At 35.5% G+C, this 17,912-nt stretch overlaps 1 protein-coding gene across 1 annotated transcript; it reads right to left on the bottom strand.

Moving 5' to 3' along the window:
* Window positions 1-3,749: 3,749 nt before the first annotated feature.
* LOC128207003 (NADH dehydrogenase [ubiquinone] flavoprotein 1, mitochondrial-like) lies at window positions 3,750-17,648 on the bottom strand. The gene is made up of 14 exons (XM_052909785.1): window positions 17,511-17,648; window positions 14,074-14,144; window positions 12,263-12,352; window positions 10,465-10,613; window positions 9,675-9,808; window positions 9,479-9,543; window positions 8,842-8,946; window positions 8,196-8,321; window positions 7,804-7,869; window positions 6,746-6,912; window positions 6,344-6,497; window positions 5,642-5,696; window positions 4,845-4,954; window positions 3,750-4,148 (listed from the first exon to the last, which is right to left on the bottom strand). The coding sequence occupies exons 1-14, from the start codon at window positions 17,554-17,556 to the stop codon at window positions 4,074-4,076; spliced, it is 1,413 nt and encodes a 470-aa protein (XP_052765745.1). The 5' UTR covers window positions 17,557-17,648; the 3' UTR covers window positions 3,750-4,073.
* Window positions 17,649-17,912: the final 264 nt, after the last annotated feature.

Here is a 17,912-nt window from a genome sequence, read left to right as displayed (position 1 = left end):
GGTGCTAGGGCAGGGCAGTTAAAGGGTTGGGGGGGCAGCTAAAGGGTTATGGAAGGGTGGTAGGGCGGGGCAGCTAAGGGGCTGGGGCAGGGCAGCTAAAGGGTTTGGAAGGGTGTTGGGGCGGGGCAGCTAAGAGGGTTGAGTGCTGGGGCAGGGCAGCTAAGGGGTTTGGAAGGGTGCTGCTCTGTGTCCTTTTTTGATAGCATCCCTATGCCCACATGGAGACCAGCATGTGTACAAGTCTGCCTTTATTCATAAAATTAAATTCCTAAGATAATCAAATTTTCTCCTGTTTTGATTTAAATAATTAATTGTAAAATTATTTAAATACTATTAAACACAATTCACAATGTTCAAGTTCTTCACAGCCCCATTCATTGTCATCTTTTCTGCAACACCCTGTCCTGTTTAAACCTGTCTAAATCTAAGTGTGTGTTTGTCTGTGAATGCGATTAAATGTACGCTGTTACGTCTGGTCTTAAATCATGTGTTCATTTTTGTTACAAGCTACTATGAACTGCACATATACACCCTTCAATGTTCAAATTTTGTTGGAAACTGCACTTTGCACAAGTTATAAAAATTGTTTTATGCATCTTCTTAACTATACATATTTGTGTCATGTCATTTATGTTTGCAAAATGTCATTTAAGTATTTGTTTTAATTTTTATCATTACATTTTAGAATAGCAACCTTTGTATGATAAACAATATGATATTGGTTGAATAAATATGGAAATACAGACCTTTTGCCCTTATCAGAGTGATCATTTCCTAACATTGAAACTTAATAATTGCGTAATTAATGAAACTTAATAATTGCATACCATAATACAAGTGTACTTCAAATTTTGCCAAGCTGTGTATGATGAGCGAGACATACCGGTCACTGGCCGTTCTGTGTATGATAAGCGAGACATACCGGTCACTGGCCTTTCTGTGTATGATGAGCGAGACATACCGGTCACTGGCCTTTCTGTGTATGATGAGCGAGACATACTGGTCACTGGCCGTTCTGTGTACGATGAGCGAGACATACCGGTCACTGGCCGTTCTGTGTATGATGAGCGAGACATACCGGTCACTGGCCGTTCTGTGTATGATGAGCGAGACATACCGGTCACTGGCCGTTCTGTGTATGATGAGCGAGACATACCGGTCACTGGCCTTTCTGTGTATGTATGTGCTTGTGGCTGTCCTGACTGAGCCTTGTCCAGGGGGTGTCGCGTACAAGACACAGTGACCATGATTATGAACAGTCTCAAGTCCAAGTGTAGACTCAGAAGAGCACTTTATTTAAATTACAAAAAATCATCTCTCTTAAAATTTTGTTTTACATAAATAAATGTGAATAATTATACAATTTCTAACAGTAATAAAATTCAGCAAATTCCATCTTCTAAACTCGGCTAGAATAAAAGAAACAATGAATTTAAGATAAGCAGTTTTGCCTCTTGAGTCTGACCACAGACTTGAGACTGTTGGTAATCTTGGTTCATGATCTGTACCTTGAAGGTCAAGATAACGCTTCCGAGGCCAAAGGTTGAAAAGATCCTTGTCTTGGTTGCACCTTGACCATGCGTTTTAGGATTTGTAATAAAACACTTACCGTGAAGATGATGAGGTGATGTGCACCGCACAAGACCCTGGTCTGTACATCGAAAGGTCAAGGTTAAAATGATCCTTGTCCTTGTTGTATCTAGACCATGCATTGTAGGATTTTTAATAAAACTTACTATGAAGGTTCATCATGATGTGACATCCCCGTCACTAGACCAAGGTCTGTATCTCACAAGCAATGGTCTAGCTTAGAGGTTCAAGGTTGAAATAATGTCGGTTGATTAGACAGTACCTTATCTGTACCATGCATTCTAGCACACCGGATAGGCATTTCCAGTGACGTCAGCCGTGCTGGAAAATTCCATCTGGCATTTTCTTTTATTATATATTTTAAGTAACCATAATTATGAGATTACAATAGATGAGTACCATAAACATTAACTTTACAAAAATATATCTTCATAACAAAACAAAATAACCCTTAAAAGACTTGATATCGAAGGAACTTATTGACGTATGCAGTGAATACAAATTACTGTGCGTCATGACGTCAGTAAACATCATCGCACGCGCTTATTGGTGAAATGTACAATATTGAGCTTCGTTATGCATTTTCTTCACCAAAAATAGAATTTAAGGTATGCTAGAAAAAATATCTATCATGTTGTCCGTTCCGGATAGAAAAATGCGACCCTCGGGCATGCTGCGTAGCCGGGCACTCGGCAAGCCTCGTTACCTGGCAACGCAGGTGCCCTCGGGTCGGATTTTTCTATCCGGAACGAGAACACATGACAGATATTATTATTATAGTTTTTTCAAGAAAGTTGTAATGAATATTCCTTTTAAGGGTGGTATGTCGCACACAATTCCAAGTTCCGATTCTCAAAGGTCAAGGTCACTCCAAATCAGTAGTTATTAGTATAGTAGTGACTACATCTTAACCATGCATCATAGGGCTGGGCACATATATTCTCTATGATGTAGCAGTGTGTTGGGTATAGACTCACTACTGTATATAAAAGGTCAAGTTCACACAGGTCAAAATGGGTAATGTTCATAGGCCAATAATTTTTCCAGGAAACTTCTTGACCATGCATTATTGGATTGTCCAGTAACTTAGCAAACATGGTCACCATACATATCATTAAGCGAGGCCTTCCCTTGGTCATTTTAGCGCCCTGGTATCACGTAATCATGGCTTCAGTTTTTCAAAATCCATATTGCTGGCACTTTTGAAAATTGTATTGCGTTAAAATCAAGCTCAAAGGGCACTTGAATTTTGGTAAGCAAGGCACCTAGAAAAAATTCTCATGGTGGTCTCTGGTATTATATAAAACTGACTGTTACTGATTGAAATTGTTTTTTCTTAAAAATGAGACAAATTTTGAAGTAGTTGCATATAAAAATTCCTTTGGATCTTTCTTAAAACACCGGTAACCAATACTGGGTGAGTACCTAAATCGGAACAGTACCTAAATATGGAACACTCATTATAAAAGTGTTTTTCTGATTGAGATCAGTTTATTTACGATTTTAATCAATAAAGACGTTTGTCTTAGATACAAATTCCAAAGAACACGATTCTCCGGTAAGTATTTCAAATACTGCTAAAATTTAAAGTTTTTCATGTTCAAATGTAAATACATGGCATGCGGGGGAAAGACTTCATGCTTGCCACCATCCCAGCATACTGGTACAGCCTGTATTTTACTGAAATCATCAAATTTTATTGACAAAAATGACAAAAAAACAAGCTGGAAATGACATAAATTATTAATTTACTTAAACAAATCATGGAGCAATAATTTTAAAAGAATACATAAAAATAAATAACAAATTAAAAATGTTCCATATTTAGGTACTCCGAGGACGAAAATGGCAGACCTTAATTGTGCCGTTAATAAAGTACTTTTCATGAAGATTGGTAGTATCTTGCAAAATGCCATTTATATCAACCAATTGGTCTTGAATCCTAGTATGCTGATGGAAAATTTTGTAGTTGTAGTGCAAGTCTAACTAAAAATATTTCAAAAATAGTGCCGAAAGTGTTCCAATTTAGGTACTCGTCCAGTATATCTAGGATAAATTTAATTAGAATTTCTAAATCCATCCAGTCTATTTTTTTTATAGAACTAAGAGTGGCAGAATTGTAATTCACTTGTTCAGCTGAGAAATAACAACAAGAAATATTGTCCTTTTAAATAATTGTATTTACATCAACAAAGTAAAACGCAATCTGTCAACTGAAATTCACAAACTAGAGCCACTTAAGTTAATTGATGGATGAAATTTTGAGTTGACCTTCAAACAGAAGCAATATGACCCATAAAAACTGATCTTATCAAATCACCAATAAAATGTTCTAGAAACTGTAAAAAATATATGCCGTATTTAACTTAAAACTCTCGCTCGTCCATTATTTAGCTTAAGAACACATTCATTCTGAGGTTCAAAAACCATTAATACATTGGAAATGTACATGTAACTAAGTCATGCTAACACCACAATACAATTTAAGCCTTGAGCTTCTTCTGGTTAAACTGCGCCATTCTTGCTTCAATCTCTGGACGGAAATGCCGAATCAAACCCTAAAAAGAAATATACTGTATTTATTATATATACTGTATAGTATTGAAATGCGCCCATAAAACAGTTAATACGAGTAATTTGGCTATTCCCTCACTTAAAAATATATTAAAATCCTAGCGAAGGCATTACCGGTATGTCCAATTATTCATCTAGAGCTATCAGAGGAGTGATAATAACCTCCTCATGCCACATTTTTATTGATTTAGGTTGGTTAACTTCTTCTACAAAACTGCTTAACTACAAGACTCATTTACTACAGACTGTTTTATTTCAAGACTGGTTAACTACAAAATGGTAAAGTATGAAATGGTATATGAAAAAATGGTTTATTACCAGACTGGTTTACTACAAGAATGGTTTACTACAAGAATGGTTTACTACGATACTGGTCTACTACTAAATGTTTTTCTTACAAAATTGTTTATTACAAAATGGTTTACTAAAAAACTGGTTCAGTTTTTTACTACAAGACTGGTTTACTACAAAATTGTTAACTACACGACTGGTTTACTACAAATTTGTTAACTTCAAGACTGGTTTACTACAAAATGGTAAAATGCAACACTGGCGAACTACAAAATCGCTTACTACAACACAGGTCATCCACATGACTGGTTTACTACAAAATTGTTTATCTCTACTTAAAGACTAGTTAACTTCAAAACTGGTTTATCTCTACTAGTTGACTGGTTTACCTGTACTGGCCATGCAGCTCCGTCCCCAAGAGCACAAATGGTGTGGCCTTCAATCTGTTTACTGATCTCCCACAGCATGTCGATCTCCTCTGGCTGACCATTGCCCTCCACTGGAATTGACAACACTTTCAGGTTAATGCAACATGTTTCAGACTGCATGAATATTAATACACTGTCTGCATTGGGTGGGGATGAATCTGACTGCCCTAACTCTGAGGGTGGTCACTACAGTTTCACAATAAATATATCTCAATAACGAGACTGTATAAGCGAATCTGGGGCCAGTTTCTCAAAAAAAAATAAGACGAAAAAATATTTTCCCACCTGAATTTTAAAATACGATTGGACAGAAATAATAACAATCCAATCAGGTGGTCAAAGTCTAAGCTTTGTTTACATTATGAAACTCCATCCAGAATAACAATCAAATACAATACAATAGGTAGATACACACATATATGCAATATTTCTGGACAATTCTCCAGTTTTTTTTTGTCTTAATCCAAGGGGATATTAAAGGAGTCTCAAAATCACTTCAATATCTCTTACTTTCATTATGTGATGGTTTTTTGGGTGTTTTACCTTAAAAAGCACTTTATCTAAACAAGCATTTCTCTAAAATGAAAATTTGTCCATCTTTCATTTAATCCGCCGCATGTTGCAAATGTTCAAGCTTTTTCTCAAATCCGTCACAAATGCTAATGCTATCCCAGAAGTCTAATATCATTGTGATGAAAATCATCTTAAACACAAAGCTGTCTTCTGAAAAGCTATTGTACTTTAGTAACAAATCTTACCAAATCTGTGTGTCATAACATTCATCCAGCCAGTTCCTTCTCGGCATGGAGTGCACTGTAAACAAAAATATATTTAAATTATTGACCAGGAATAACGCTAGGATTTGTGTCCTTCATTATGAGTTGGCAGTGCTGTGAGTTAGGTCAACCTTGTGTTCAACAATTAAAGAAAAGAATGACCGTTCACAGCTTTTGTACTTGAAAAGTGGTAGGTTCAAGAAAATGAGTTTCTGTCACGGAAATTCGCAAAAGATAAGCCTTATGTAAATTAAGTGTCTATAAATTGTGTTCTATTTCACCAAACAATTGAGAAGACATAATAAAAACCAAAATTGTGCCCACAGGACTTGTGACACAGGAAATGTTCGCACCATTTATTTTCAAAATCATGAAAGTCTTTTCATATATGTATATGAATATGAAAGCTGGATAAGAATGTAGCCATTCCGAAAAAAAAACTGTTGAAAAAGAAAGTTATTACAGACACTAGTATATGTAGTAACAGCGACTTTTGTTTTTTGCAGAAATAGCGGAGCTGAAAAATAAGCCATCATGAACCCTCACCTTTGCATTTGTCTCACAATACATCTTACAATGTCGGCATCCTTTATGCATAACTGACATTCGGCAGTGCCACCAGCCCAGTTAACTTTCACAAGAGTGATAAAGAAAGATGACCACAGACAGAAATCAATAACAGACCTGTCCGCAGCTCTCGTGCTTGTAGAAGTGCATGAGTCTGGCGATACATCGGACAACATCCGCGTCCTTGTTCATGACTGTAATGGCTGCTGTGCCAAGGGCAGACTGAACCTTGACCAGATCATCAAAGTCCATCAATACATCATCGCAAACTCTGTAAACATGCGAATTATAATGTTAATAATACCTTTCAGTAAATTGATTATTACTTTCCCAAATATTCATGTATACTGCCAAAAATGGTATCAAAGATTTGAAATAAAACAAAACATTATGTAATGATGTTATCTTGATAAGGATATTTAACACGACTAAGATAAGACCAATCAGGTTAATTTTTTTACATTGATTTTGCTATCTTGAGTCTAGAAAAAAGCCTGAGTTTTGTTGAAATGCTCTTACTTTTTGGGTATAAGAGGTGTGGACGACCCGCCAGGAATAACGGCCACAAGATTATCCCAGCCTCCGATTACCCCACCCGCATGTCGCTCGATCAGCTCTCTGAGGGGGATGGACATCTCCTCCTCCACTGTGCAAGGGTTGTTCACCTGGCCGGATATGTTGAACAGCTGAAACAAGATCCAATATTTTCAGGTTATTCAACATTGTTCTGTACAATACGGAGATATATTCGGAAGAGAAAACAGCTGGGAAAATCGTATTGGATAAGACATTATCATAGGTTTTTATATGAGACCTGTGAATCATACAATATGGTAATAAATATCAGGGTTTTTTTTAAACCTGTGTATGTCAAGATACAAAAATACACTGCACAGTCACATGTTGAAAATGAAAGTGTATGATTGGACTTACAAATAAGATAAAGAAAAATTAACATTATAATATATATTCATCATATATCTGCAAGGGAAACATATCACAAAGTTCATTTGTCCATATTCCCCCGTCTGCAATACAGACATATTCCTCTGTGATGTCACCTCCTAACACTATCATTGAGTGATGTGAAAATGAAGAAATCACACAAAATAATGCCTCATTAAAATGCATTAAATAAAGTAATAACTTGTCTTTGATGTGATTTAAACCAGTAATGTATTATAGAAAGGTTTTTTGTAATGCATTTAGATCCGGGAGGCTGCTTTCAACTCTCATGGATTATTGCAGATTTTTAAAGAAAAACACTTGAATAGTCAATTTCAACCTCCTAATAACCTTTTTAACCACATTAATCATACCTTATTTCCTTAAATTATGTTCACTTACTGTATATAACAAAACTTGACAGTGAATGAGTGATTCATCTTGCCCAACTTATTTTTATTAAAAAATGAAAAAAAAAGAAGAAAATTGTCATTATTTTATAAGAATCTTGCATGATTTGCTATTCAATATATATCAGTTTTGAAACTTTATACTAAATTGTTATACAGCTCACCACTGGTTTGTTTAATAATCTTTTGTTAAATTGAATTGTAGATATTTCTACTACAAACCTTGGTTCCCCTGTTTCTCTCTCGACCGAAGCCAGCAAACCACTCGCCACCTCTCCGACAGATGGTCTGAAATATTTCAATGAAAACATGATTGTCAGTCAGCCTTGAGCACAAACTTGTACTATGTATAGTTAATGTTTATAGAAATCAGCTATTGAAATATCATAACTATGCTTACTTAAAGTGCATTATTATAGAAATATAAAGTATTGCGTGACAGTGCGTGACTCATATAGCATGGGGGTGCTAGATTTCCAGCATTGCTTGATTTCCCTAATGCCTATCCAGTGTGCTAGGAACATGAATTCATAGTAATCTACCATGGCTACAGCAACAGTTTGCAAAACTTTGAAACCTATGGAATAAAGTGAAAAAAGCACAAACAAACTCACAGGTGCCACGGCAACAGTCTCAACATTAGCTACAGTTGTGGGACATCCAAACACACCCACGTCAGCAGGGAATGGCGGCTTCAGGCGGGGCTTGCCTTGTTTACCTTCTAGAGATTCAATCAAGGCCTGCAATATAACAACAAGTGTTATTTTAAGGGATGCTAACAGATATCTAAATATTACTTAGCCCATCTTATTTTGCTATGTTTACAAATATAAACGTAGTGTAATTGAAATAAATCAATTCTGTTTGTTCAAAATGTATAGACTTTTGTTGGTATATATTCTGAAAATAGTGAATTTCAGAGGTTATTTGGGAATTTTTTTTAGGTTTACTTAGGTAAAATTTGTTTTAATTTTCAATTTATGAATTTCAAGATCTTTCTGAAATCAGCCTGAATGCACTACAAAAATTAATATGATTAAAAGCAGTTTTTTTCAGGTCTTATGTTGGGGTCTTATTCTAGCAGTTAGTTCCTTTTTTGTCTGGATAATGTTTTAAACAAATGATTAATCAGTAATAACATGGTTCCTATTGGACATGGGCAACAGTTTAGATATCATCCCCTCCACCTCGGGACAAGAGTTTAAACTGGTACCCAAATAGCCATAAAATAACGGTCAAGTAATAAAAGAATAAGCTTACAGTTTCTTCTCCACAGATGTATGCCCCGGCCCCACGGTGAACGTAAATGTCGAAATCGTACCCTGTGCCGCATGCATTCTTCCCAATGAGACCCGCATCATATGCCTGGAATTGAAAATATAAGTAGAAATACACAATCCCAATCAATTCGTTGCTTTTAACTTATTTTTTTCCCACACTACTTGTAAAATCAATACATGTAATTATTTATTTTTTTCACCTGTGAATTTCCCCTGTACAAGAGATTTTTCTTAACTTGAACAACAATAACATGCTAAGCAAGTTATTAACAAGAGCCCTAAGAAAAGAAACTCAACAATTATTACAGCCAAAGTTATATGCTTGGCTGTACATGTGCCTATTGTCTCTCGCAATTTACACCAATTTTCATTTGTATACCCAGACTTAGCAAAAAAAAGTTCAATTCTGAACAACTTACACTTTTTATATGTATCACAGTTACATTTATGTTTCAAATAGTTAGAAAACATCATGTAATCAAGGGAAAGCTTCAGACAAATTTCTTATTAGACACAGTTTCTTTTTTATAATATATATAACCCATCACCACTTGTTTAAGAGAGATATTTTAAAAAATTAGAAATATTTGGTCTGTAAATAGTATCCGAAATCTAACCTCTTTCACTGCCACATTAAGCTGAGAGGCTTCGTTGTAGAACTCCCCTCGAATATAGATGTATGCTGAAAACAGGCAGTGTATAAACAATTAGATACCTGTCGACAAGCGGATGACAACGGTACATTGAAGCGATTGAGTACAGAGAATTATTTCATTTTGTACCAGTAAGAATTTATTTGAACGTATCAAGTACCTGCCCGAGCGCCCATGGCTCTCCCTGCTACAAGACAGCCCTCAAGTAGTGTGTGGGGGTCATGCCTCATTATTTCTCTGTCCTTACAAGTGCCTGGTTCAGACTCGTCCGCATTTACTACCAAATATTTTGGTCTGAAATATAATTTGCTCAGAATAGTAATTAGTTTTTCATTTTGGGGCAATGATTACAAACAGCCTAAAGTTCAAGTCTTGACTCAGACAAGCAATTATATTACATTACCAAGAACATATCTTTTTCATTTGTGTTACAAAAAAAATTAGGCAAATAGTTCAATTTCATAATCAAAGCCCAACTAGAAAGAAAATTACAATGAAATGAAGATCTGCAGTTTTGCCACTTCATTCTGATTTTAGACTGGAGATTGTTTGTAATCATGGCCCCAGGTTTTCACACTGATTTTTGGCAAATGACAAACAAGGCTTTTCTGCGAAAAATCTCTATCACAACTTTGGCGAAAAGGCTAAATGTGTATTACAGTTCATTTTGACATTCTACACAAAATGGTGCCAGCTTGCTCAGCCTTAAGCCTGCTACGTTTGCCCATTTTTCTGTAGAATGCCAAACCATAAATTAAGGTACATTTTTTTAGAACCTTGATTTCAATTTCAGTCAGATATGCCAACCTAAGCCCACATCCTACCTGCCATCACACTTAATGCAAAAAGGGTACCAAGCGCTCTAACATAAGTATGTGATGTTGTTTTTTTAAATGTGGGCTTCTTCTTCAAAAAGTATAGCAGAGCCTCTTCATTTATCTAATGCATACCTGCCATCGCTGGGTTTGTTCATGAATCCCCATTTCATGCCCGAAGGAAACCCGGCCCCACCACGCCCTCTAAGCCCGGAGGTGACAATCTCCTTCAGGATCCAGTCAGTTCCTTTATCAACAATCTCCTTCGTTTTGTACCATACACCCTTTGTAAGGAGGAGAAGGTTTTACAAGTTATAATTTGTTACGACATTTAAACTCAAATTATAGCATTACTTTTAACATTACACGAATTTGATACTTCATTTAGACTTCATTTACAGCACCATTTTTAACTGGTTGTACTATTTTGATACTGCATGTACCGGTACATTTATTTTTAGCATTACTGAAAAGAAGGCTTTAGATTTATTATTCAGTCGCTAGTCCATTCCCATCCTTAGTAGAAACCAGAACATTTTTCAAGTTTGGAAGGCCAAAAGACATCTCCTGGCAAATTAATCTCTTGCAGTTACACAACTTTTCTTGAACAAGCCTAATAATTGGACAGAGGCTTCTTAAGTCGCTGATCGGACATCACCTACTACAGTAAAACTGCGGTCGCCGGGGACCGAGCCTAAACCTCGAGGGAACCGATGTTTCAAACGACCCGATTTTCAATTCTCCAGTCTGTTATGAAATATATTTCAGTGTATTTCAAGTATGGAGTAGTCTGTTTACTAAGACAACGATTATGTGTTGCGTTGTGGAAATCGCTGAAATGTTCAAAGGCTGTCGTTTACTTTATGTATACTTAAATATAAAATGTAAAAGAAATATCAATAAATCGATTTTTCTACCAAATAGCCATATTGCAAAGCAAAGTGACAAAAAGGAAATATTTTCAGATATTCCGATGTTGGATCGATATTGTAGTGTTTATTCATATTTTTATTACTCATTTACATTTCTCACAATTAACTGCTCGTCATTAACTTCTCATAATTATGTTCTAAAATGCCCATATCAACTAATATCGGCCATGCGTTAACATTGTTAAACGGTTGTTCACACCTTATAAATTGCCTTTCAACTGTCATTGCAATTTTTACAACTTGCGAAAATTTAAATACCTAGCAATTGTTTGTTTATTTTGGAACATGCGTTCGGGAAAAAGTGTGAAATTATGACCGTGAGGGAGCCATAAGGTTTTGTGCATGATTTGTGTACTTGGGACTAAGAATATTGCTCGACTCCTCGACATAATTAGGTTTCGATGCAGCGTAGGTTTATCTTATATGAAAATAGAAGGAAAAAGTTCGGGACCAAGCTCCGACCTCGAGGGAACGCCGGTTCTCGAACGAACGCTTGTTCGAACGATCGCAGTTTTACTGTATATAGGTAATTTCTGTAATTACAGGGCACTTACTCTCAAGTTACTCAAGCAATAGGACTGGTTATCAGAATTGTCGTAGATATTATGCCCTTACACAGTCTGACCAAATTTGGTGATGATTGGACAATTGCTTTAAAAGGTATTAACCAGACAACATACAGGACGGTCACCAGTAATCCACAGGTGATTCAACAATACATTCTGTTCTATTATGGGCATGTAAATACAATATGGACTAATATATGGTGTCATCAATATTTGAATTAAACAATAAGAGAGCTGTGGAACAAACACCAACAATTGTCTTGGGGTTTTTTAGTCAAAAGGGGATGTAACTCAACAATGATCAATTATCCAGAGGATAATTATTATTATCCCTGCTGCGTGTGTGTATTGTCTCCTGCAACATGTGAACATACCCTTGAGTTAAAACTCACCAAGATTATGAAATATATCAACAACAAAATACAGAAAACCCACCCTTTTCATTGCTCCCTTAAGTCTGTAGTCATGACGACCGAACAAGTTCTGGAAGATTCTGTCATCATCATGAAGCGGACCATACTTTGTCTGAAAAATAAAAGAAGATATTTTTTTGTTCCTTAACTTGACTTATGTTATGATGTACAATTGGTTGTACATACTGGCATTAATAACATACTGAAGATCTACACCTTTCCTAAACTAAGCTTCTAAGACTCCCCTACAAGAATAATACTCCGAGGAAGTCAAGAGAAATATATAGCAAACTCACCAGCCTCATGAAATTTAGCTATACTTGTTTTATTATTTTTCAAAAGTAACTCTTTCTAGAACTTAGTGTAAGACAAATACTTTATCAGTTATCTTTTCTAAACAATGAGGGTTAATCCGTTAAAAGCAATATTTACCAAATGTTTTCAAAACTTCATATCAAAATCCACCACATTTTTTTTATACTTTACCATTGACTCTGTACTTCCAAAAATCAATTAAATAAAATTGAAATAACAAAGTCATAGAGGATAGAAGCCACAAGTAAATCTTTACTGGTGGTAGGTTATATACTATATAATAAGAAACAAGACCACATATCAAGCCTTCAACATAAATGACGCAACGCCATTGGTCCAGGACTGGTCACGCAGCGACCCAATATTTTTCCATATTGGGTCACCAAATTTATATTATACCAGAATGGCGTCATTTTCCAATTCAGAAGAATAAATGAAACCGGTACGGGATAAACAGGGCGCTGGAAACCATATTTTGGCAATTGTTTCTTTTCCGAGTATATTCCATTTTGGTCACCTACTAATCCAATTCCTTATAATAACCTCCCGGGTCGGTTCCGAGGCCCTTATCCTGATTGTTAGGTAGCGAGTCAAATGAGTAATGTGCAAAAATCTTAAGATCGATGTTTCAAATGAAATTCAGGATTGGTAAATGGGTGTGAAACACTGAATTGTAACTGTTATTTTGACTTCAAAACAGCCATTTTGATTAATTGATAGAAATTTTAATTTAACAAGGAAAAAAAAATCAGGACCAAAAATTAATTTTGAAAAAGCGATAGTTTCAGCTACAGTGTTTGATTGCATGCATGAAAAATCTCAGGGTTTTTTGGCAAAACCAGGAGGTCTGGCCTTTTCATTTTTGTAAAATATTAGTGGGTAAACGTTTTTGCATAACATCAGCACAAACAATGATTCCATTTATTTATTTATATTAATTTTTGGGAAATTGTTAAAACCCCTTTTTTTAATTCATGGAAAGTAATTGTATCCTCTGCTAAAGAATGTGGAAAAGCCAGGGCTTTTTCTGCCCATTTTGGGAAAAAGACCTTAGACATTTTGGGAAATTTAGCGTCGTGAAAATTCCAACATTAGGAAATTTTACAGTTAAATGAAAAAGCTGTCTAGTCTCCTGCGAATTAGGAAATGATTTAATATTAGTTTATTTTCCTTTTAAAAGACCCAAAAAATATCAATCATTTTGGGTGTAAATATCTAAATAATCATGACAGATAATATCTCATACTGATCTCTGAAGGTAATGAAAATCAATGATTTCTGAGTTTAATTATCAAAAAACTTTACATCACATAATTAATGCGGATGTTGAAAATGAACTAGTACAGGTAAAAAGACTTTCTAAAAAAAAAAAATATATGTTTTTTTTTTGATGGCGATTTTTTTCTGAAAATTGGGAAAAATATCTTATATTTTGCTTTGGGAATGGGTCCGATAGTCGGACCCGTGGGTACTATAGAAAAAGCCCTGAAAGCCCTTACTCTACATGCGAGTTCTTACCTTTTCAGGTTGTTTAGTTTCTGTTGAGTTGTTTCTGCATACTGTGAGACTTGGGGCAAGATTTTTAACACCTGAAAGTACACAAAGTCCATAGTGTTGGATAATAGGACAATTATCATAATTGATAAGTGAATTGAAATGGACAAACTATTGATCATCGAATCAGAAATAATCATAACTCTTTTTCCATACTAAATATTGGTATGACAATAACATTTCTGTTTATTTTAACAACTTGTATTATATGTTTTATATATTTAAAGTTTTAAATCAAACACATTGAGTTATTGGTGTGATAATATTTGATATAATGGACTTGATGAGTGTTTGAATTTAAACTAATATGAAACGAAATAACAAAAAAAACTTGTTTGCTAATAACCCGCCAAAAGTCAAGCTCACGAAAATACATGTACATGAATCATGATTACTAATTTAATAAAAATAATATAATTAAATTATACTATTTTGATTAAGCATAAAGCATGATTTCTATCTATAAACATCTTGAATGTTGGTCAACATAATTGAGGGGACTCCCAAGTAAGGGTTAAAACAAAGAATGGGATTTTTAGGAAAAAAATCAGTGAAACTAGACTAAACTTTGCAAGCATTGCATTTGCTTATGCATAAATTTGTCTTTATTGATCTAGATCATCAATTAATCAATGACGGTAAACACGTTTTTTTAGCAAGTGTTCTGAATTTGTGTATGGTTTTAAAGCTGCTCTCTCACAGATTAAATGTTTTGACAACTTTTTTTTTGTCTGGAACGAGCCAATTTAAGCGAAGATGCATGGAAACCAGTGGTATAAGACTTCTGACAAAGATCAGATTACAGAATTTCATATTTAAGATAAAAAATTGATGTCATACGCATATTTCTTAAACTGTTAATAACGCTTTTAGCTATGAAACATTAATTTTCGAAACGGAAATATGAAAATCTGCAATCTGATCTTTTGTCAGCAGTCTTAATTCACTGGTTTGCAGATATTAACACAAAAATTGGCTTATTCCAAGACAAAAAATAAAGAAGTTGTCAAAACGGTAAATCTGTGAGAGTGCAGCTTTAAGGCTTCAGGCAGTGTGGGAAAGAAGTTTAACATAACTGTTTTTAGTTCTTGTTATCAGTTTTTGAACAAAAAATTATCATTTACCCAACCTTATATAAAGTAAACCTTGGAGGAAAAGTGCGCCCGGTGTGGGGCTAGCACCCACGACTGCCAGACTACTAGCACAGAGCTTTAATCAACTGAGCTAACCGGGCGGCTTGTTCTAGCCCACACTCACTACACTCCACCCCCATTTAACCTTTTAGGCCAGGGGCGGCACTCCTGCTGTTTATCGCTGCCACCAATAAAGTAAACCTTGGAGGAAAAGAGTGCCCGGTGTGGGGCTCGAACCCACGATCTCCAGAACACTAGCATGGAGCTTTAAATCAACTAAACTAACCAGGCAGCTGGTTCTAGCCCACATCAACTACATATATTACATAAAAATTCCTGTATCTTTTGGAAATTCTCCATAATGAGAAGTTGATGAAAGATGTTTTCCTGGATTAATGTTAATAACACGAAATTCATGTTCACTTAGGCCTAAAAAAAATAATTTTTGGTTAGGGTTACATCCTTTTCAAAAATAGGTAGGGTAGGTAGGCTTTTTTTTATTTATTTTTTGTTTTTATTAAATTATTAAATACTATTTTCGGTTGATTAGTTATTTTGACAAATAAATTTTATGCCATTTCATGCATTACTTTAAGTCAACTACGACATCGCTGGTGCCAGAGAAGATGATGTATGATGGAGACGATAGTGACGGAGAAAGCGACTGCGAGATGCCAGAAGACCTTGTGTTTTCATTGTTGATGGAATAGAGTAGACAGGGTTTCCGCCAGGCCTTTATGGCTTGTCGGGCCCGACGTGCCTTCCGCTGGGAGGCTAATTACCGACAAGCGTTAATTATGCCGACATGCTTTAATCCGCGTAGCGACAATCCTTATCAAAACAATCATCAGTTTTGACAATACACAGTTTTGTTGCGATTGCAATGGTTGACGGACAGCCAGAAGGCGTGTCGGGACTATTACGACATTTGTATCAGCCATTCAGGATCGACGACAGCATGAAGGCGTGTCGGTGAGGATCGACGGTGCAATTAACCAAACTCCTCCTATTCTAATGTGTGAAAAACACCACTGGCGTAATTGCGATCTTCATCCCTATAATCACCTATGAATGCAAAGTAAACAATTTATAAGTGTTAATTGATTTCGGTAACATAAATCATGTGTCGTTTTATTTCGCTTATTGATTCCGAGTCCGTTTGTTAATTGTCCTTTTGTTGACGAATTAATAAATTGTAATTGAGAACCATGTTAAGATATCTGTGTCAACAAGGGTTATATGTCATTGTATGTAATTGAGTCGCGTTCCCGTATTATGTTTTGTGTCAAGTTATATTTTGGGTTGCTTATTATTAAACTTTGATTATTTTATCGTTCTTTTTATTTATTTTGAAAAAAGATAAATAAATCTGAAAATACTCATCACATTCTATTTTAGTTATTATTTAGCCGACCCGGCTTGAAAATTATTAGCTGTTGCAGCTTTAAATACATCCACGAGCAGTCGCTTTGCTCCGAGTTCTTTTGTGTTCCAGCATGCAGACAGCGTGTTTTACACATTTTGCTGTGACGTCAACGGTGTCAGTATAAATAATGCCTGCACTAAACGAAACATGAGTAGATCAATACGGTGTACGATCAATACCGTCGATATTGTATTGTCGGAATACTTGAGGAATACCAATAATAAAATAAGAGTTACAATTAAACCTTTTCACAAATATTTTTAATGTAAATCAGACTTGAGTTGGTAATTCTAAATCATAGGAACATAACTGTAAACATGTTTAAAATGCAGGAAATTGCACCATTTTGATTACGAAAATAAAATAAAATCGACGTAGGGAGGGGACACCCCTCCTAAACCCTCCCCTCCCGACATGCCTTATGAATTTCCTGGTGGAAACCCTGGTAGAGATTAAAATGAGAAAACAGTTTACTGGTGTTATAGCTTTATTACCTAACGCATACATTTAAATATCTCTGTTTAAAGTTATTTTGGTTTGGGCTAGTCAAACTTGATTTGGGCTAGTTCTTTTTCCAGGCTGCTAGCCTGACTGGGCTAGTGCTTACAAAAATGAGTGCGAAGACGGTACAGATATAGATATATAACATTTGCTGCATCATTTGCTCAAAAAATCTTTGATGATTTTGCTCGATGAATGCTTCACAGATACACAGGATTATTTACAGACTATTTCAGAAATTAAAAAAAAAATAATGTTGACAGTGACATTGACAACTCTGGCCTTGCACCAATATTAGGGAAAAACGATAAGAATTATATGCGCATGCAAACACAACTTACCAGTTGAAAGTCGTAGGGCGGGAGAAATGCGACACAAACTCGCCATGTCTGTCAAAGATTATAAAACCATACGAATTACGTAAATTTCCTTGGCAGTTGTGCCCCGGTGTCAAAGTGAATTATTCCCTTGTAAAAAATCTTCCGATTTAAGACAAAACGTCCGCCCCAGAAAAACGGTATTTACTGGCAAGAAACTTTTTCGCAATGCCATAACCCGTGTAAGCATCGTATTATGTAGACCTGGGCCTGCAAATATACCATTTTTGGAAAAAATCGCTATTTATTACTTTACGCCGAGTTCATACGAGATGGTGTTTCTGGGACCCATTTCTTAACTGTAATACAAATGGCCGCTGAATACTTTGAGATTTTTAATTCTCTACCTTTTGTCCATGTCATTTC

Source organism: Mya arenaria, chromosome 10 (assembly GCF_026914265.1).
Source record: "Mya arenaria isolate MELC-2E11 chromosome 10, ASM2691426v1".
Lineage (NCBI taxonomy): Eukaryota > Metazoa > Mollusca > Bivalvia > Myida > Myidae > Mya > Mya arenaria.
This window is presented reverse-complemented; position numbering and strand designations above follow the sequence as displayed.

What these genes read in the sequence shown, in the direction of transcription:
- LOC128207003 (XM_052909785.1), bottom strand. Translation starts at nt 17,556, where the DNA reads ATGGCGAGTTTGTGTCGCATTTCTCCCGCCCTACGACTTTCAACTG. An exon ending in AGACTGTTGCCGTGGCACCT is followed by an intron (nt 7,870 to 8,195) that starts GTGAGTTTGTTT and finishes GAAATATTTCAG; the next exon opens with ACCATCTGTCGGAGAGGTGG. An exon ending in ACACCTCTTATACCCAAAAA is followed by an intron (nt 6,498 to 6,745) that starts GTAAGAGCATTT and finishes GCATGTTTACAG; the next exon opens with AGTTTGCGATGATGTATTGA.